Here is a 23198-nt window from a genome sequence, read left to right on the forward strand (position 1 = left end):
CAACAAAAACGTATTTTTATGCATAACCTAGACTTCTTGAAGGCCTCATTAAAGGCCTTGAAAATGGCATGTTGCAGTATGGTGAGAGGATGCTCAGCCTCTATATTATTGACAAGAACTTTACAGTGATACAGTACAATTAAGTATTCTATAATGATTCAGCCCAAACTGCTCCACACCAGCAAGTACACATCATTCAATAATGAACAATACAAACATTTCAGAAGTGAGGATATGACTGATATTTTATACCAACAACAGGGGTACCAAAAAGTGAGGTACTTAAAGACTCTGGCAAATGCACAGATAATGTGGTGTGTTGCTTGTAGGGGATAATATATATATATATATATATATATATATATATATATATATATATATCAACCAAGAGCAATACATAAATACTTAAAGACATGCTGGTATATCTTGGGTAAGTGAACCTTCCCAACACAAGATTAAACTCATAGGAGGATTTGGATTCAGTACCATCAACTACTAAAACAATCCTCATTTACATAGTGTTCCTGCTACTTCCAGAAAGTAGTTGTACCATTTGCTATATCTTCTTCAAAGGGTTTTTTTGTAGTCACTTGACCAGCTACAAGTATCAGGTAAACCTCGTTCAGATTACACCCAACCAGTTTTCAAGGGCACATAAGATAATTAAGTTCCTGGGTAACACTGTTTCTGACAGGAAGGTCATGGTTTGCATGCCTTTGATCACTTACAGATAGACATGTTACCGAAACAATGTAACTGAACTGCTACGAGTTTAAATGTCTTTGCCTTTCACCACAAGCCACCATTTTGTCCAATACTAACAATTCTACCAGCCAAATATCTTAACAACAACATCAATAATGACAAAAAAAAACAAAAAAAAAAACAACAGCAACAATAAAACATGCTGATTGAATGATAAATCTTTAAAAGTTCTTATTTTTTAACCAAGGCTCAAAAAACCTTTGGTAGAAAGATAATATAATGATCCCAAAGGTACAGCAAGCAAAGTAAAGAGTGGTCAGATTCAAATTCAGAAACAGCACACCGAACAAAGTGTCTAGCCTTGTATTTTATATACTATGTCATAATCTGGTGTCAAAAGCAATCATGATGATAACATATTTGTTAACATGTTTCTCATAGAAGACTGGAAATGAACAACATCACTTGTAAGACAGTGATGCTCATTTACGACCAACCCAGACTACCAAGATAAGGAAGGGTACATGCACACACATGACTGGCTTCTTTCAGTTTTTCTCTATTAGATTCACTCACAATGTGTTGGTTAGCTTGAGGCTACAGAAGGCAGCACTTTTCCCAAGGTGCTGCACACAGAAACTGAACCCAAGACCACAAGTTTGGGAAGTAAGCTTCTTAATCTCACATCCATGCCTGCCTTATTCTTCATTCATATTCACTTCTGTATGTCCAGAGGAAGTATTATCCAACCTTTGAAAACATTTAACATTACAAAACTTGAAGTTGGGTGCAAGTTTAATGAATATTAATGGGTTAAAGACAAGAGATGTCACAATTGTAGTCAGTGAACCTCTCATTATGATCACAAATGTTGGAAAATTTTATTAAACCAATAGAATTTCTGTGGTCAGTAAACTTAGACAAAGAGAAAAATATGGTTAAGATCTTACAAAACATCTCCAGAATTGAGAAATATTTTTATGGAAATGTTCTTCGTCTGTGTATACAGCTATCCCCGTTTCTATGAACTTTATAACTTTGGTGTGACCCAATGTTAAGAGGAGCAACAATTACAATAAACAAGTTCTTTTGATCAGACTCAAGGCCTATTTCATAGGGTGACAAGGGAGACATAGCAGATATCATCAATCTTAGGCAATAATTGATGCTATAATAATTATAGACAAGATGAAACAACAACAATCAATTTCAGTTAAGTATATTTTCACAAAAAAAGTAAAGTAAATCATCCACATTGACAAATTAAAGTTAAACATTAAAAACTAGGATAGGCAGGTGCTGGAGGGTGTGAACTACTGAATTTGGAGTGACTGGAGGTGAAACAAACATGGAAGCAAGCAGGGAAAGATTAACAAATCATTGGTACAATATAGGAAGAATGGTAAAAAATAAAGTAAAGAGAGAAAGAAAAAACATTGATTTTATGAGTCAAACATGAAATGACCATGGCCATTACTTACCGTTTTGTCCTTCCATTAATGCTGAGAGGAAGAGAATCATGCAAGGCAAGTCACTTAATATAGCAGTAGAATTTCATAAACACTATTGTCTATATGTGTCTGTAGACACTAAAGACAAACAGGAATATACTACTTACAATGTTTCCTTTTTATTTGTTTGTTGATTTATGTTATAGATAGATAGATATATAAACGTGTGTTTTCTCATTTACATTCACTTTTTTATACTAGCACGAGTTGGATGATTTATTTTTTCAGAATATCAGGAATAGATAAGTACAGGCATTGTTGTGTGGTTAAGAAACTTGCTTCCCAACCAAATGGTTTTGGGTTTAGTCCCACTATGCAGCATCTTGGACAAGTGTCTTCTACTATATTCCCAGGCTGACCAAAGTTTTGAGTGGATTTAGAAGTCAAAAACGGGAAAGAAGCTTGCCATGTACATATATATCATCATCTTTAGAATCTATATTCCATGTTGATATGGGTTAAACAGTCTGACAGGATATAGCAGGTATGGGGATTTTGTCAAGTTCCAGTGTCTGTTTTGGTAAGGTTTCTCTTTCCTAACACCAATCTGTGTGAGTATGTGTGTTAACATCATGTGATAGAAGCAGTATCATTCATTGGCAGTTTTCTGTAAAAACATGTCTAACCATAGGGAAATACTACTTTGCTTGCAAATGGCTGAGGCTTGGTGACAAGAAGGGCACAGAAAAGTGGATGTTAAAATGATGATGTTTTTACAGATAGGAACGATCTTACTTGGCTTGCCGGGTCTTCTCATGTACAGCACATTTCCAAAGATGACTACTGACCGAGACCTTTGGAAATGTGCTGTGTGTGAGAAGACCCGGCAAGCCAAGTAAGATCGTTGCCAGTGCCCCTGGACTGGCTCTTGTGCGGGTGGCACATAAGATGCACCATTTTGAGCATGGCCGTTGCCAGTACCGCCTGACTGGCCTTCGTAGGATTTTCGAGCGAGATCGTTGCCAGTGCCCCTGGACTGGCTTGTGTGGGTGGCACATAAAAGACACCATTTCGAGCGTGGCCGTTGCCAGTATCGCCTGACTGGCCTTCGTGCAGGTGACACGTAAAAGCACCTACTACATTCTCTGAGTGGTTGGCGTTAGGAATGTCATCCAGCTGTAGAAACTCTGCCAAATTTAGATTGGAGCCTGGTGTTGCCATCCGGTTTCACCAGTCCTCAGTCAAATTGTCCAACCCATGCTAGCATGGAAAGCGGACGTTAAATGATGATGATGATGAAGAAACAAGGAGCTGATAATAACATTGGGTAGGTAGAAATCAGGAAAGAGGTTAGCAATGTTCTTTAACAAGAGGATCAGAGGTGTGAGGCATTTTGGATTGTAAAGCAATGTGTTAGTATGAATCAAGACACCAATAGGAGAGAAAATATGTTCAGAATAACAGTAGCACACTTACTGATGAGAAGAAATGGACTTGGCTACACTATAACAAAAAGTTCCTGAACATAATGAATGTGTGGAAGGCAGACACACTTCCCCATGTAGACTCAAAAGAAGGATAGTCACTGAATTTGAAAGCTCTTTGACTGAAAGTGTGATTAAGGACAAGAAAGTAGGGAAACAACTGGAGTATCATGGACAGTTGGTGAGACACTGAAAATATCTGGTGAAATAGCACTCAAGATAGTCAACAAGGTCATACAGGGATGTGCCATACTCAATGACTGGCATGACAGTATCCTTTTCAATTGCTATAAGGACAGAGATGTTCGAAGTAACTACAGAGCTATTATAACAGACCAAGTTATGAAACTAAGAGAATGAGTTTTAGTACAACTGATTAGGAAGAGAATTAGCTTAAATAGGCTCAATTGAGTTCAGATTTGTGACAGGATGGGGTAACACTGATACTCTCTTCCTAGTAAGACAAGTATGCAACAAGATTTTAGTAATATGTAAACAATTATTCTTAGCATATATCAGTCTGGAAAAGATCCTTGAGTGGGTAATAGGCACTGTAGTCTGGTGGCCACTAAGTAAGCTAGATAGAGATGAATGGCTTGTGAGAACCATGTACAGAGGAGGTATTATCAGCAAGGAAAGGGTTGGAAATAAATTCAATGAGGAATTTAGATTGCTGGTGAGACTTTATACCCCTGTTATTTATCATAGTTCTCCAGGACTTAAGAGAGTAGATTAAAAGTGGCTGCCAATAGGAACTTCTGTATGCTGAAGCAAGGACAAGAACTGAGGAACCTCAAAGAAAATTTGGCAAAGTCAAAAATTTTAATTAGCAGGCAAGAAGACTACCATCAGAGAAGCAGTCATGATTGATATGAAGTAAAAGAGTAGGTAGGAATTCCAAAGGTGTAGTAGAATTATAAGCAAGCTGATTGAGAAGGAAGACTAAGTATGTAGCAGATGCAAGGAGCAATAAACAGTAAGATCACTGGTGAAATAAGGTCTTTGGGCTGTTTGGAAGTCTCCATAGAAGTAGATGGAGTTAGGTGTGCCAAAAGCATAATGAACAGAGTGAGAAATTTAGGGAGATGTTATGTTACTGCTATTGGAAACAGATTCTCTTTCAAAGTGAAGAGTATATGACATAATGAGGTATGATGTTGCATGATAGCAAAACATAGTAATTGAAAGTTGTGCAAAAGATGGAGAGAAAGGAGACACACAACTTCTGGTAATATTAGTGTGCATAAACAACAAGGCACAAATGAGAGGAGAGGAAAACTGAGTTTAAAAAAAAGAGTCAGATATGGTGTACAAGAGAAGAGACTTGAAAGTACGAGCATGTACTACATATGGCAGCAGACACTTGGGTCAAGGACAACAAAGGTAAGTGTGGTGAAAGATGATCTCCCGATATTGAATCTCACAAAGATGCCAAGTGATTATGACAAGTGGAGACACTTGCAAGGAAAACCCATCAAACCAGTGCAAGTATGGTGAAATGGATGTAAAATGGTGATGATGATGCCCTTCTAAGTATTAATTACTCATTCACCAAGTGTGTGTGTGTGTGTGTGTGCGTGTGTGCATATATATATATATATATATATATTGTCTGGGGAGAGTCATATTGTCTTAATGTCTTATTATCTAACACACCAGTTCGATTTCCACTCATTACTTATATTTTTCCTTCCAAAATTTTCATTGTCTTTTGCAACCTCGTCAATAGATGTTGACTGTCTGTTATTGGAGCTGCGTTCTTTTTTGTTTGTTTGTGCACGTGTGTGCATCAGTGTACATGTGTGCTTGTGTATGCACATGTATGTGTACCTTTGTCTCCTTGTGTGTGTGCATGTTTGAGTGTGTCTATGCGTATGGGTTTGTGTGATTATGTATGTGCATCTGTTATGTATGGATGTGTGTCCCCATATGTGTCTGTGCGTGTATATGGTTCCAACTCCTTTTGTGTGTGCGCGCGATAGTCCGTCTGTATTACCTATATACCTATCTATCTACTAACCTATGTATCTATCTGTTTACTTACATATCTATTTACCTACCTATTTATATATATACCTAGATAACAGCCTACTAGCAAATGTACTTATGTATATATATTCTGGGGATATTGGGGTATCACTACCTTCTATGTGTATTTTCTATTTAGTACAGGGGACATATGAGGATGTACTCCTGCATTTGTCTGAGTGATGGGCCCTTCAGGTGCTTGGATAAAATGCGTATGACAAGTTAGCCAAGTGTGCCTCCACGTTGGTAGAGTATGGAGGACTGTTTTTTGTCATCATGTTTCTTCAATGTATGCCATGTTTTTGTCTTTACAAGCACTCTCTATGCACTTTACACTGTAGTCTACATTTCTAGTTCTACAGTTAATGCCTAGGTTAATCTTACATACCACACAGTTTTCATTAGTGCATGTGGTATTTTCGAAGGGGAACATCCTACATAACTGTGATCTGATGGACTCCCTGGCTTTTCAACCATCTTAGTATTGAGTTTGGTCTCCTTCAGAGCTTTCCTAAATCTATTGGCTAGTTCCCATGGGGTGTGGCTTCTACAAACATCACTCCTTGATATTTGTCAGCCTTGTACCATGTGTTTACTTTGCTTTGTCACAAACTCTCTGTATACTATTCCAGTCTTTGTCTCTGTATCTAGGGCAGGTACCACTGCCTTCATTATATATAATGCTATCTAACTTCTTTCTAGCTCCCCTGTATACATGAATCCTACCTTTCTGGTCAGAGAATTGCATATGGTGCATGAAGTTCTGTTTCCTTGTTTCATAGGGTTTGCATAGTGGGATATGTTAGTCATTATCTTAACTAAGTCTGCTATCAGTATGTAGATTGTTGTATTGTGTGTGACAAAGCTGAGTTCCTGTGAACAACATATTTAGAAGATGCAAAAACAAAGCACACATCTATACACACACACACACATGCAAAACAGGTTGTTGAGACAGGTGTAGACAATCCAAGGTAACACTACAACATATCATCATTGTTTTTGTCTACTTTTCCATGCTGCTATGGGTTGGACAAAACTTCTTGAGGCAGTATTCTATTGACTACATGCCTTTCCTGGTGATCACCCTTACTTGTTTTCAATTAAGTTACTTTATTTCAGGTTTTTGCACTTGGAACTGGTAATTTTTTAAATATTTATGCAGGACATAAACCTCATCATTGTCCAAGTGGTGTCAAACCAAATGCACACACAAAACAGGCTCCCATACAGTTTCTGTCTAACAATTAAACTCACAAGAATTGGTCAGCCTATTATTAGATGTCATTTGCTCAACATGCTAAGCAGTGGTACCAAACCCAAATCTTGATCTCTAAGTAAACTTGCTAGCTACATTTATGTTTTTCAGACAGCATAAGACTGTTTAATAGAAACTTGTAGTTAAAGTGTGCAGAAACTGTTAATGTATTTTGGAAAGTGAAGGTTAAGCAGAACTTCTACAGTATAGTTTGAAATTTTACGCAGCTCATCTAATACAGAAGCTACTGTAATGCTCACTGGGAAAACACTTTAGCAACATTACTGACCATAACAAATGTATCAATTCCTAAAAGAATTCTACAGCCACTTGCAATTACTATGACTCAAAGTCTCTCACCTTCATTTCTCTGTATTCATTTACTGTCTCTAACACTCTCTCTCCTTCTTTAACAGTTGTTCAACTACCTTTCATTCAGTGTCAACATCATCTATCTTGTATCACCCTTTTCAAGCCACCAACTTCAGTTATTTCAATGCACACAATTACTCTTGGCTCCCACCCCTTCAACATTCTTGATGCATAGGGTAAATAATCCGGCCATCTGAACTGACTACACCCATTAATCTTCTCTCACTCAGCCAAAGACCTCTTTAACACACTGACTGTCCAAACAACTACTCACATCCAAACCTAGCCATCACCCACCCTCATAACACACTTTTATCACTTCCATATAGCAAACACCCAGTCACTTTTACACTACAACTACTCTGTCTAACCCAACATTTTCCACTAAAAGGTTTTACCAATCATTCTTCATTAGAACTTACCCAACTCCACCTTTAATTCCTTCCCTGCCAAGACAATGATTGACAGTGGTTAACAGCTAACATCATAGACACTTGTTAACAGTCTGGAAAGAACTACAAAGCCCATGGACACTGGTTGCACATCTTTCAACTAAATAATTTTTTAAAACACCATATATAAATTACACGAATGCACTGGTGGTGCCACCTAGATTAGTAATAAATATTTGTGGTGTGTGTGTGTTTTGTTTCAAAATTATTTTTTTCAATGCTAGTAAAGGTTGGATATGTGCATGTGGAATTAATTTAGGTAGGTATGTTAGAACTGATGCCACTCCTACTGCGTGATGTAATTCAATCAAGAAGAATTTAGTGCAGTTTTAGTGATAACAGTATTAGTAATCTTACTAATAGGGATCAATGGCAACTAATCCAAACATGAGAATACTGTTTAGTAAACTTACCAAGGTCCTTCAGTAGCTACAGCAGCAGTTACCATATCATTCTTAGCCTCCACTCGAATTTCACCTATTTTCAGGAAATAAAAAGATCTTTTGATTAATTGTACCAAGAAACACTGTTTTCACAGCCATGTGTTGATGCATATTATCATTATTAAAAATGAAAGACTGTCCAAAGAAGTGGCAGAAACAGTTGTAATTTGTGTTCTTTGTACAGCAAGATTTCTTAAATGCTTCTAAATCTCATAAATTACTTTTAAGAGCAGACATTTTGTTTGGGATTACTTATGTTAAACAAGATAGATTCTTCCCTTAGAATGGAATATAATTTATCACTGATACCAGTCATGGACACAGCTAAATCAAGATTTTATGTTGTATGCTATTTAATGTACCTGTATTTGTCTATGTTGCTCAAATACATGCCACTGGCCACCGTATAACCTCTCAGCTATTTTTTTGTTTATGCAAATTATCATGGCCATAAATGTGTTCTATTCTTTTTCTGTATAAATCTAAGTCCCTTGGCTGTTAGAGGTATCCTCATATCTCCAGACAATAAGCATGTCTTTTCCTTAATGGCATGTCAACTTAGGAAAATTCTTGAATCTTGGGATTATCTCCTCTCCTCAAGCAGAGCTGGTCTTAATTTACTTCTGTAATTATGAGAGAATAGTGTCTGCCAAACATTTTTACCTTATGACACACTGGGTGAGAATTAATGTTTTTAGTGAGAAGGATGCAATTGATTTTGAGAAAGAATTTTGTCATAACGCAGATTAGAAATTAGATAAATACATAACTCTCATCTACCATCTGTAATCGTTCCCTTTTTTTTACTTCATTTCCATAAGTGCAGAGATACCTAATTCGCAAAGATACATTGATCCAAAGGGTAACAGAGATTTCGTGGCTGTAGTAGCTAATCGAGGATATTTGCTCCAAAGCAAAATTCTGACAATTTTAGCACAGAAAATGAGGCTTTGTGCACAGAATCGTTTTTCAAGACAATTAAATTTTCTTCTGTTAATGTTAATGGCAGGTGTGTACTATCGTATGTTGCGAAAGGATTGATAACCCACTCGTACATTTGATAATCAAGTGGTGGAAAATACTTAGAAAATGATACAGAGAGGTTTTCTACCATCTTCTGCACATCTGACAAAATTTTAAATAGGCCTGAGAAGCAATCAAGCTGCAAGTTTTTAACTTTCCTTATCCACAGTTCTAACTTGTCAGTGAAAGACTTTAATTCACTTGTAATTGTAATAATATTTTCGTTCACTCCTTGCAGACTCAAATTTGAAACTTCTCAAAAAGATCATTGAGAAATGCTACTTCCAGCCACCAATTATCATCGTTTACAAATTCAAATCCACAATTTTCAGCATCAAAGAAACATATTTCAGCTCACAAAGAGATAAATCGAGAGAGCACTTTTCCTTTTGGGAACCGTCGCACTTCTGTATGAAGCAGTAAACTCTTAAAATCAGAATCCATAGTTTCGCATAGGGATGCAAAAAATCTGCACTGTAGGGAATGCGATTTTATGTAATTCACCACTTTAACAACGTTGCTCATCATCTTCAGGAGACTATCACAAGTAGAGATTTTGACACCAAAACTTTGCGGTGAATCATGCAATGTACAGTTTTAACTTCATTTTTTTTTCATTTTCATTTTATCTAGTTTCAGCTCAAAGCTGTGGCCATGCTGGGGCACCGCCATTTAGTGTTGCTACACAGTTTTACTTCAGGAATTGATATTTGGTGCATGAGAGAGTTTGATGCAGCTGCCCTCATCTGCACCTCCTGCCGCGAAGTTGGTTCATCTGGGACACCTGACAGGAAGAGGTCCAGCCTCATCTTGAAGACACCTACATCCACCCCATGCAGGTCTCTCAGGTCCTTCGGGAGGATATTGAAGAGCTGTGGACCTCTGAAGCACAGGGTATTGCAGTATCTTGTCCTACATCTTGATGGCAAATTTGGAGTCCTTGGCACTATGCAATGGCGTTCAGTTCTTTTATTTGTGTAACTTTCGATGCCAAAGTTTGGGACAATTCCTTCAAGGATCTTCCAGATGTATATTATGGCATATCTTTCTCGCCTACGCTCTAAGGAATAGAGTCGTAATCTGTTGAGTCTTTCCCAATAGCTTATATGCTGCATAGAGGCTATCTTCTTCGTGTAGCTTCATTGGATTGCCTCAAGTTCTGAGATTAATTTGACACTGGTTGGTGACCATAGCTGAGAGCAATAGTCAAAGTGGCTTAGGACAAGTGTCCTCCAGAGGACCATTATGGTTTCCTGATCTCTTGTTCTAAAAGTCCTAAGAATCCATCTGGTTAGTCGCCTGCATTTCATTGACAATTTAGCAACATGCACATGAAAGGATGCATTATTACTCATGTAAATGCCCAGGTCTCGCACTGACTGTGCCTCTGGGATTGCAGTCCCTCCAGGTCCAGTGTATTTAATGGGTACTGCATTTAGTTTTGCATGCTGATAGCACAAGGCTTGAAACTTTTCAGCATTAAACTGCATGTTATTCTTTTCAGCCCACTTGTATATTTCATCCAGCTCACATTGCAGGTGCATAGTGTCTTCAGGGTTCTGTATTACCTGTGAAACTTTTGTATCATCTGCATAACTTGTGATCGTGGCTCTCTGTGTGGCTGAAGGCATATCTGAGAGGGCCATTTTGAACAGTAGTGGTCCCAAAACAGTGCCTTGCGGAACACCGCTCACTATTTGCATGTCATTAGAGGTGGCCCCATTGGCTACTACCACCTGACTTCTATCCTTCAGAAAGTCATGAAGCCAGTTTCCTAATTGTCCAACTATGCTGAGATCATGCAGTTTGTGACATATCATTCCATGACCGACTTTATCAAAGGCCTTTGCAGAGTTGAGATATATCACTTCCACATTTGTGTGGTTAAGTAGCTGTTTCAGCACCCAGTCATAGTGTTGTAAGAGCTGAGTCAGGCAGCTTCTTCCTGGTCGGAAACCATGTTGAGTGTCAGGCAGCAAGTCATTTTCTTCAAGGAACGCGATTAGTTTTCTTCTGACTATTCGTTCCATGACCTTGCTGATGTGCGAGGTCAGCGAGTTCTTGGCCTCCGCTCTGCTACCTCCTTTATGAATAGGGCATATTTCATCCTCCTTCAGTTTTCTTGGGAGTTTGCCAGATGCAAGGAAGCTCTGAAAGAGGGACTGCAGTGGTCTTGCTAGGACTCGTTTACATACTTTTAGAAGGATTGCTGGGAATCCATCAGGGCCAGTAGCTGAGTTTGGGTTCATTTCATCTATAGCCCTTATTACATCGTCTTCCTTTATATTGATGTAATTGATCATCATTGCCTCTGTTTTTATATCTGCAGTGGTAAAAAAGTCAGTTGGAATGCTACTTGAAAGTGCCCTAGGGGTGGAGTGAAAACACTTTTGAATTGCTCATTTAGTATTTCATTTATCCTCCTTGGGTTTCCTGTGAGTGCACCATCTTTTTCAAGGAGTGGCCCTATCCTGCAGTGCACTGAAGCTGTTTCTTTGGCAAACTTGTAGAAAGCTCTGGGGTTAGATTTTATACTGTCAATAGCCCAGGCTTCTTTGTCTGCTCTTTCTTTTTCGTGGGAGAGTTGCAGATTTTTTTCAATCTCCAGCAGTTGTATTTTCATGCGGGACTTTTCACTGTTTTCAATTTGTTTGTTTAGGCGATTTGAAACTTTTGTACGCCGTCTCATAAGAATTTTCCTCTCCTTGGGGATTTTGTTCTTGTGTACAGTGGCCTTTCTCTCTGGGATACATTTGTAGCATATGGCTTGCATTACAGACATGAATTGTTAAAGTTTCATGTCGATGTCCAGTGAGGAGAGACATTTAGGCCAGTTTTGTTTGAGGATCTCTTTCTCAATTTGTTTCCAGTTTGCCTTAGGAAGTTCAAATTGGAAAGATTCTGAGAGTTTCTTGTAGGCTGCATGTCCATAGTTTCCTTTGGTCCGCACATGGTCAGCTCTACCATGTTGTGATCCGAGAGTAGCGTCGGTGTCACTTTCACATTATGTATGAGATCTGTATTATTTGTGAAGCAGAGATCCAGTATGTTATCTGCCCTGGTTGGTTGGAGTACTATTTGTTCCATGTACAAAGTGTTGGCGAGGTTCAGGAGGGACTTCACCTGTCCTTGTTCATATCGTGTCATTCCTGAGAGAGATAGGCCCTCGGGCCATCTGACAGTGTGAATTTTTTTGTAATACATGAGCCACAAAACCATTTTTTTGACCCTGCTTGGATGGAGCTCCATCAGTGCAAACGCTAATATAAGTTGGCCACTGGATCCCTCTCAATACAACATTTTGGTTTACCAGGTTAAAGACATTTTTTCCTGTTGTTCTTTCTTTCAATTCACAACAAAAGAAAAGCTGACCTATGATTTTACCACCTCTGATGATTTGTAGAAATGAAATTAGTTGAGCTTTATTGCTGATGTCTGTACTTTTGTCGATTTGTAAGGCCCATAAGTTTTCGTGTTCATTTTTTGCTTCAGTGAAATGTTCACAGAGCTGATCATCAATGTCTCTTGAAATGTCTTGAATTTTATGAGAAATCTTAATTTGTTTGACAGCTTCATCACTAATCATTGGGCCAATAGCGATCTCCAAGGCTGGTAAAATAATGTTTTCGGCATCAGAATGTGGTCTTTTCTTCTTTGCTAAAAGCTGGGCAATTTTGTAACTAGTGATTTGAGCTTTCGCAGGAATTGAGTGAAATTTCTTCAACCTTTTTGATTGAATTTTTAAATGATTTTTTAGCATCTTAAAGTTTTCTTTTGGTTTGTTCTTGAGTTGCAGATGATTTGTTATTAGATGACGTTGAAGTTTACTGGGAACCATCACTTCATTTGAGAGTGTTGTTAAACAAATCATACAAAAAGAAACTGAGTTGTCTTTTTCTGAAAACACACCATTTCGAGCGTGGCCGTCGCCAGTTCTGCCTGACTGGCCCTCGTGCCGGTGGCACGAAAAACACCCACTACACTCTCGGAGTGGTTGGCGTTAGGAAGGGCATCCAGCTGTAGAAACTCTGCCAAATCAGACTGGAGCCTGGTGTCGCCTCCTGGTCCACCAGCCCTCAGTCAAATCGTCCAACCCATGCTAGCATGGAAAGCGGACGTTAAATGATGATGATGATGATAAAACCATATTGGACATAATTTTCATTATATTTTCGTTTTGATGAGGCGGACTTTTTATTCAGGTGTTCGTCTTGTTTGCTATGATTCTCTTTCTCGTTTTTCTGAGGTCTCAATAAAAATTTGTCCATGTTTAAATCTAAAAATCGATTACAATTTAGCATAAAATAATTTATGTAAATTATAAATAAATCAAAAATTAAAAACTACTAGGACTACTAAACAATTTGCTTACAAACAATCCCAGTTTAAGTGCAGAAATGTAATATATTGTAGCAAAACTGCTGTTCATCGTGCAATGTAATTAATTTATATTTACGGTATTTTAAGATTTATATATACGCTCAAACTTTGTGAATGTTCTTGGATTGTTGTTTCACGAAAATCCTAAAAATTTAGCAGACACTGTGATAGACCATCAAGAAGAGATAATTTTAATAAATAAAGAATTTATGTTGTACGGTACTTCATGTCCTGTATTTGTCTGTGTTGTTCAAATGCATGTCACTGGCCACTATGAATTACTTCTCGAGTTCCAATTATGCTGATGTCAACATTCGTTTTTATCCTGTTGGAGTCGATAAAATAGTACCAGTAATGCACGGGAGTCGATGTTATTGCTTGTTGTCCACCCACTAAAAAGTGCTTGTCTTGTGTCAAAATTTTGAAATTATTATTAACATTGCTTACCGCCACAATATTTTGCCTTTGCATCAGAAATGCCAGACGAGGGGCTGCACTGGAACTGGCCAACCAAGTATTGAAGATGTTCATGGTCAACTCCAATGCCAACAACTGCCATACGGTCTGCTGTGTAGTGGTCTGCTACATACTGATGCAACTGGTAAATACATGAAAAGAAGTCAAAGAATGAGTCGCTCTCTAAAATGATGGCTGATCATAGAAATGGTTCTTCATTGGAACTGAAGAATGACATATCTGGGATACATAATAGTTACTCTCAAATGTTTGACCAAAACTTCTCATTATCAAGAACAGTAACACCATCAGCATCGTCACTACCATCAGACAAGTTAGAGTGTACAACATAGTTGTTGATAAACAGCTGAAGGCTGTGAGTCACTTTCAGTTGTTTGGCAGGTTACCTCTATAAGATTTGCTAAAGCAGTGCTGGAGTTAAGACATTAATACCATCACCACATCAACAACATTTATATGAGAGCTGAAAAATGTGCCCCTATGCCTTCACTGGATTTGCTACAATAGCAACTAAACCATTTTCAAATTACAACCTAATACCTTAAATAAGGAAGGTTTCTTTAGTTAATGTAGTTCTAGATACATTATGTCTTAACATGCCAAGAAAACAATTGCACAAACACACAACCACTGCACAGATCAAAGAAACAAGTATGTCTCACCTTCTCAAGACAAAATGTACTTAAAAACCTCAAAGTTGCTACAAATACTTAACTGTACAATCACTGATGAGCTCTTTTGGTGATCTCACATAAAACTCTAAAAAGACCCAAAATCTATTACATACATGAGATTTTTACTAGACAGAAAATTGAGCACAATTTTACAGAAAATCTTTAGTCATTTATTTAACATCTGTTTTTTCCACATTAGCATGGCTTAAATGGAGGCAAGGTTTTTTGTGGCCATATGACATTCGTCTTGCCAACCTTTGCCTGTTTTCAAGGAAGGGATTTTTCACTTCAGCAGAATTCAAAAGAGCAAAGCAAACAAATGATTTGTCGACATTTCCTGACAACAAATACTACTATGTTTGTAATATTAGCTAAGTATATTGTAAACACATACATGTGCATGTACCTACACAAGATGAGCTTCTGCTTTCTATCTACCAAATTCCCTATTCCCTAATAAGACATAGGTTTGCCAAGAAGTGGCACAGTGGGAGTGAACCTAAAGTTGTGAAGTGAATTTCTTCACATAACGGTCACGCCTGCAAATTTCTCTAATTTGTAGAAAGGTGAGTTTATGTGCGATGAGAACAGGAAACTTATGACTTTCATTAATTTTATTAGATGCATTTTTTTTTATCAACAGATCAACACAATTTCACAAGAAGTATATTAAAACATATAAACAGTCTAGTGTTGTTTGAAATCTTCTCACAAAAAAAGTTAAAAATCATAAGCGCTTTTAAATAAGAAGACAAAAAACAGCTATAAACATATATTCATTAAAGTGTTGGAGAGAAAGAAAGAAAACAAAAAAACTTACAAGCTCAGAAGAAAACTTGCCAATCATACTGTCAGATGCATAAATGGAGTTACCCAAAGTATTCCTAAAAGCTGCGTAGTGAAGTAACTCAAACACCTCTGCAATCAAACACAGACTTGATTATAGTTTTAAATATCAAGGCCACAATTCAATGGCTAATATCAATAAAAGAACACACTTGTTTCTTTTAAGTGAGTAATATAAATGTGGAGAAGGAGAGAGAGAAGAAAGCTGCAATGTCTAAGCATTTTCTGCAGCATCTACATAGTAAATTGGATTGAAACTAGCCCTTTACAGTTGCATAACATTTTAGAAATAGTTGTAAAATATCCTTCAACTTACAACCTACCATCTTGCATGCTGGTTACTTTAGTCTAAATTAAAGATGGGATGGTCAAAACTGGAACATTTTTGATCATAGGTCCACTAGATTAGGACTGACTTCCGGCAAAATATCAACTGAGTCACAGAGTCAATCCAAATAGAGTTTGTCATTTGCATTGTTGCCATATTTGAATCTATATTTCCATATAACTACAAAGTAAAACTAAATTACAATTATGACAGCCACAAAACTGAAGAATTTTGAATTCTAGAGGGTTGATAACTGAGTGAATAAAATCATGGATTACTTGCTGATATGCCATAAGTTGAAATTTGTTGCAAGTATTATATTGTTTCTAAGAAGGACATTCTAAACTGCCTCAGTTTACCTTCAAGGACAATATTAACTGAATTAACCTCACCAATCTTGGACAGGCTGCAAAAGGATATAAGTAAAGCCGCTTCCTGCTGACCAAGTCCCGACCTCACCAAAAAATCCCCTAAATGTTAAGATTAGGAAGGAACCAGAATATCTAGTAAGGTTTCTTGCAATAAAATGGTGTCTTCCTACCCAATAGAAGATTTATTTCACATTCACTTAATGTCGTGAAACCACTAAACACTGGTTTTTAAACAGGTCCTTGATACATACAAAGCATATACAAATCTTTTTATAACTCAATAACAAAGATTATCATCGTCACCATTTAATGTTTGGGTTCCAAGCTGGTATGGGTTGGCTGGTTTGACATAAGGTAGTGAACTAGAGAACTGCACAAGCCCTAATGTCTGCTTCAACATGGTTTCTACAATTGGATGCCCTTCCTAATACCAATCACTGTACTAGGTGCTTCTTAAGAGGTACTAGCACAAGTGAGGTCACCAAGTAACTTTCAAGATGAGACTCCTCAACTGAGGGTGATGTTGTATTAAGCTTTATGCCAGATAATGATGAGGTTAAAGTACAATAGAATGATAACGGTTTTTTTTGTTGCAGACGAGGTGCATGGAAAAGAGAGAAGATGGTGAGGAGGTATCAGAGTGCAGCCTCAAGTTTCAGGAAGGTGAATATAGAAGTGGTACAAAGGATTGGACAGGATGAGTATGTAGGGAAGTTTGCAAGAATATGAAAGGCAAGAGGTAAATGGACAGAGATGGAGATGAAAGTGGAACACACTGAATTAAAAAAAAATTGCTGCTAGTTTTATTAGAAATGAAAATAAGGACTTCTTTTAGTAAGTATAAAATATAATTAATTGAATTAACTCAATATAATATATTACTAGTTCTCACTTTGACTTCTGAGGAATGAAAAATAGACAATTTTGAATGATTTGAACTCAGTGTGGCAAATAATGTTTTCTTAATTTCTCTTTCCATACATTTTGGGAAATTTGATATCCCTTATTCTTGGTAATATCTATCAATTTTCTCTTCTCTACTTTCTAACAGTAATGTTTTGGGGTTTCACTTTAGTTCTTTCTCCTGTTCATTTATGGAAAGACATTTTTCTGTCTCCTAACAGTTAGATCTACCATCAACACACTCTTTTCTGTCATACCTCATTGGCCACTGGTCCTTGAGGGTTTTGCACTGGACATCATCAAAAAATTTGACCACAACTGGAATGAGAACCTCCTCCCAAAATTGCCTGTTTATGGGTTCTATCAGTCTCTCATCTCTTGAATCAAGTTTCCAGTCACAATGTTCAATTGCTGAGTGCACTGACAAGGTTCTCTCCAACTCACATTCCTTTATTTCAACTGAAATTTGAAACCCTCTATTGATAAAGATGAGATTAAATACTTCAGAAAAAATTTAGTCCAGCATGCAACCATTTCCCTCAATATGGCAACACTGTTAATTAGACTAATAAACAGCCCCACGTTCATACCAAATCATTGCCCAAGATTTATATGTAATATAAAATGCAAGTGATTAAACTAATTACCATATTGTACTTACGAAGAGGAAGTTGTGTCTTCAGGATAGCCTTGTCAAGTGTCATACTGGCAGCTGTCTCTTTTATCTCCCATGGTTTGAAAGCTGGCATGGTCACTGCATTTTTCACCATTCCTATCACATTATCACTAAAATAAAAAGTGAAAAAATTATTAGGAACCTAAGGTAACGTAAGTGATTTCCATAAACAAGAACAAGTGAAAAGAACCACAGAAGTTGGAGTTTAATAAGATTTATTAGTAACAGTAAACCTTCTCATGTTTAACAAAATTGCCCACTGAATCCTAACAATTAAGTAGAAATATGTTCTTCACTAGAGACAGAAAGGTATTTTTTTTTTTTAGTAAAAGCATACATCTAATTGATCTTATTATACTACAATTACTTCATTTATCAAACCCAGAGTGATAAAAGGCAAAGCCAATACTGGTAAGATTTGAAAGTGGAACAGTTAAATATTAAGCTTCATCTAGTTCTCTATCCATTGAGCCTCATCAACCCTTAAAATATCTACAAACTTATGAGATAAAACTATACCCATTCACTGCCCTACAATAAAAACATGTAGAGTACACTGTCATAACCAATATAGGCAATACACCCCACTATCACAATGTATATAATGGAGTGTGTGTGTGTGTTATATAACATTTCAATGATAACATATAAACGTCTTTTGGCATTGGTCAACAGGAAAGTAACCACACTGGTCTATGAGTAGCTAAAATCGATGAGGCAACTAAAAATATTAGTTGACAAGAACCTCAGTGACTTCAAATATCTTCTATGTCTTCAAGGACCAAAAAAGAACCTCCCATTCGCCAAGGGACTTAAATATATTTCTTTGTTGAAAAAGGATTATCAAGGAGATGAAGTGAACAGTAGGGTTAAAGTTATACTTACAGTTCATCACGAAGACAATCAATTTGATAAGTGATAAATTCTCGTGAGGTTGAACAGCTGAAATACGCAAGAAACAAGACAAATTACCGATAGAACAAGATCTAAACCACTGCTGTCACTCCCACCACCTTAATTATTGTCCCCTTCTTTTGTTGATCATCAAATCCCAATCCCTTTCCATCACTTGCCTTTTAGTTAGGTTCTCGTTCCCATCTACATCACCCACTTTTCAACCACTTCACAAGTAGCAGTAACTTCACCATTGCTGTTACTATAAACCTCAACCCAATCACCATCATTATTATTTTATCATTAACACAGTCATCTTTCATATCAATAGCACTCTGTCATGACAAGACATACAACACACTCCACTATAACCACATAAATTGTGGAGTCAGAGTGTGTGTGTGCGTATGTGCGTGTTATGTACACACTTATTATCTTCCCTTTCATCACAGCAAATTTTCAACATTAACACAACCATCATAACTTCATCATTCAAAATATTTAGACCTATTGTAAAAGTTAAAAAAATGGGTCATGTGACTAGACTGAACAAACTGACAAGAGGATCTCTGTGTGGTTGCTCAACTTGCTAGAAAGAGTGAAATCTCACTTTCAAATCATTCTCTAGTGTCTCAAGAAATGATACATTAGATAATGTAGTCCATGGTACACTATTCCAGCTAGCAGAGCATATTCTTCATATACTGAATTAATTTTTTTATCAATTCAAAACTTTTGTAATTACCCTAATATCTTCAGTGTCCAAACTGGCACGGTTTAGAAAATCTAGCAACATAAACCTCTTCAGTTATTTCAATACTGTTTTACTGCTTACAAGATAATAGCCAACATTTAGAATTTGATACAGCAACATAGTCCTATATATATATTTTTCATTTGTATATCTCTTGTGTAGTTTTAATAAGACAGTCAGAGAAAGAGGGAAAGTGGGAATGACAGTTTTACAGGAGGCTGATCTTAAGCTTGAACATCTGTAGAGTGATGTCTGCAGGAAAAACTGTGGGCAGGGAGTAAATTGCAGAGGGTTCTATCTGTTTGAATATATATATATAACAATTTTATGGATGAGAGATGTGTTAGGAGAGAAGAGTGAAGACAAAGATCAAACTTACGTGTAATTGGCACCAGATTGCTGCACGGTTCTAGTCAAGCCAAATGCTGTGGTCTCCTTTGTTCCCTGTCAAAGAGAAGAAAGAAGAAAATGGTGAAGAATATGCTTGGAACAAGCTAACAGCAATGTTTCTCAACTGCTTCACTATGTAGCTAGCTGCAAGAGGTTACAACAAGAATGCAAGGACAACTCTCAGAGAGAAAACATCAATAAGAAACTAAGCAGTGGAGCATGTTTAATGAGATTCAATCAGCAGTTAATATTGGAATAATCCCGCATCTATCCACCCAAAAGAACACCAAACACTACAGTATAGACATCACAATGTCTATACCAGTGCAGATATCATGGCACCACACACTACAGTGCATATATATCACAGCACCATACATTGTAAAAGTCACAACACAACACACCACAGTATAACTAGTACAACGCCATAGACTACAGTGTAGAAAATAGGATAAAAAGTCTTTTGGAAGTTACTTACCATTCCAGCCATATTTCTCAAGAGGTGACTAATTCCTAAGTTATCTCCTGATTCATACCTGGAGCCAGCTTTAACCACAATAGACACATGTGATATAGGAGAGTAAGTTTCCAAAGATGCCACAGTTATACCATTTCCTAACTTGGAAACCTGAAAATTTAAGCAGTAACAACAGACTTTGTTAACTTTAAATCAGTAAATTCTGGAGATGAAAAAAATTTCATTTTTCTCTAAGTGGAGAATCAAGGTTTCAATACTACATAGAATATGCATCAGTCCTAATGTAATGGATCTTACATACTTCTGTATTCTTTCACTAGCAGTAAACACAACTTACAGAATTTTGTCCTTTTTCTGATAGGGTTGGCAATAAATAAGTGACAGGAATTAACTATAACACCATAGCATATATAAATTAAAATGAATTCTATACATGAAAATATAGCTAAGCTTGACATGAAGTAAATTTTGGTTGCGAAAGACAGCAAACATTTAGCAATCACAAATAAAATAAAACAATAAAATGTGGGGTATATATATATATATATATATATATATATATATATATATATATATATATATATATATATATATATATATATATATATATATATATCATCATCATCATCATCATCATCATCGTTTAACGTCCGCTTTCCATGCTAGCATGGGTTGGACGATTTGACTGAGGACTGGTGAAACCGGATGGCAACACCAGGCTCCAGTCTGATTTGGCAGAGTTTCTACAGCTGGATGCCCTTCCTAACGCCAACCACTCAGAGAGTGTAGTGGGTGCTTTTACGTGTCACCCGCACGAAAACGGCCACGCTCGAAATGGTGACTTTTATGTGCCACCCGCACAAGCCAGTCCAGGGGCGCTGGCAATGATCTCGCTCGAAAATCCTACAGGAGCCAGTCAGGCGGTACTGGCAACGGCCACGCTCAAAGTGGTGCATCTCATGTGCCACCCGCACAAGAACCAGTCCAGGGGCACTGGCAACGATCTTACTTGGCTTGCCGGGTCTTCTCACGCACAGCACATTTCCAAAGGTCTCGGTCAGTAGTCATCGCCTTGGTGAGGCCCAATGTACGAAGGTCTTGCCTCACCACCTCAGCCCAGGTCTTCCTGGGCCTACCTCTTCCACGGGTTCCCTCAACTGTTAGGGTGTGGCACTTTTTCACGCAGCTATCCTCCTCCATTCTCACCACATATCCATACCAGCGCAATCGTCTCTCTTGCACGCCACAACTGATGCTTCTAATGTTCAGCTTTTCTCTCAAGATACTTACACTCTGACGGGTATTCACATTGACATTACACATCCAACGGAGCATACTGGCTTCATTCCTTGCGAGCTTACGTATGTCCTCAGCAGTTACAGCCCATGTTTCACTGCCATGTAGCATGGTTGTTCGTACGCATGCGTCATACAGTCTGCCTTTTACTCTGAGTGAGAGTCCCTTTGTCGCCAGCAGGGGTAAGAGCTCTCTAAACTTTGCCCAGGCTATTCTTATTCTAGCAGCTACACTTTCAGCGCACCCACCCCCACTACTAACTTGGTCGCCCAGATAGCGGAAGCTATCGACTACCTCTAGTTTTTCACCCTGGAATGAGATAGAAGTTGTTTCCTGTTTGTTTACAGTCTTTATTGCACCTGAGCATCTGCCACAAACAAAAACTAACTTGCTAGTTAACCTGCCTTTGATGTTGCTGCACCTCTTATGTGTCCATAGCTTGCACCGAGTACATCTTATAGAGTTACTACCTACTCCTTTTCTACATACTGAGCAGGGCCATCTACCTGAAGGGGTTTGTGTTTTATCTACCTTCCTACTTATTAGGATTTTGGTTTTAGCTAGGTTGACTCTAAGGCCCTTCAATTCTAGACCTTGCTTCCACACCTGAAACTTCTCCTCTAGTTCTGATAGTGACTCCGCAATTAGGGCAAGGTCATCAGCATAGAGGAGCTCCCAGGGGCAACCTGTCTTGAACTCCTCTGTGATTGCCTGGAGGACTATGATAAATAAGAGGGGGCTGAGGACGGAACCTTGGTGGACCCCTACCTCCACCCGGAATTCATTGCTGTACTCATTTCCAACCCTCACCTTACTGGCAGCATCTCTGTACATGGCTCGCACAGCTCTCACTAACCATTCTTCTATCCCAAGTTTCCTCATTGACCACCAGATAAGGGATCGGGGGACCCTGTCAAAGGCTTTCTCCATGTCAACGAAAGCCAGGTACAGAGGTTTATCCTTAGCTAGGTATTTCTCCTGCAACTGTCTCACTAGAAATAAGGCATCAGTAGTGCTTTTACCTGGCACAAACCCAAACTGCATCTCATCTAAATTGATTCGCTCCCTAATTAGTTGGGATATGACCCTCTCTGTAACTTTCATAACCTGATCTAACAGCTTGATGCCTCTGTAATTATTTGTATCTAAAGCGTCACCTTTACCTTTGTAGCAGTTGACTATGATGCTGCTACACCAGTCATTGAGTATGACTCCTTCGTGTATCACCTGGTTCGTAATACGGGTGACTAGGCTATAGCCAACACTGCCAGATATTTTGAGCATCTCTGCAGTGATTCCTGATGGGCCGGGGGCTTTCCCGGTCTTCATACTCTTAATTGCTTTATCTACCCTGGTACTATCAACTCGGATAGCTGGTCCCTCTATTGGGTCGACATACGGCAGGCTCTCTTTCTCCCATTCATTCTCTTTATTAAGCAATCTATCGTAGTGGCATCTCCAGACCTCTTTCTTTGCATCCTCATTTAATGCAAGCGTACCATCATCCATGCGAAC

At 37.9% G+C, this 23198-nt stretch overlaps 1 protein-coding gene across 2 annotated transcripts in view; it reads right to left on the bottom strand.

The window, feature by feature from the left end:
• The window catches only part of LOC106883452 (cytochrome b-c1 complex subunit 2, mitochondrial), a 48399-nt gene that overhangs the window by 8865 nt on the left and 16336 nt on the right, over positions 1–23198 (bottom strand). Inside the window, exons 3-10 of one of the 2 annotated variants that reach the window (XM_014934474.3) lie at positions 20388–20537; positions 19899–19963; positions 18757–18813; positions 17857–17981; positions 15568–15665; positions 14044–14194; positions 8164–8227; positions 2187–2207 (exon numbers count right to left, since the gene is read on the bottom strand). In XM_014934474.3, the coding sequence (XP_014789960.1) occupies positions 2187–2207; positions 8164–8227; positions 14044–14194; positions 15568–15665; positions 17857–17981; positions 18757–18813; positions 19899–19963; positions 20388–20537 (731 nt within the window). The remainder of the gene's footprint in view (positions 1–2186; positions 2208–8163; positions 8228–14043; positions 14195–15567; positions 15666–17856; positions 17982–18756; positions 18814–19898; positions 19964–20387; positions 20538–23198) is intronic. The other variant, XM_014934477.3, reaches the window with a different exon arrangement.

This window comes from Octopus bimaculoides, chromosome 7 (genome assembly GCF_046866305.1).
Source record: "Octopus bimaculoides isolate indiv1 chromosome 7, ASM4686630v1, whole genome shotgun sequence".
Classification (NCBI taxonomy): domain Eukaryota; kingdom Metazoa; phylum Mollusca; class Cephalopoda; order Octopoda; family Octopodidae; genus Octopus; species Octopus bimaculoides.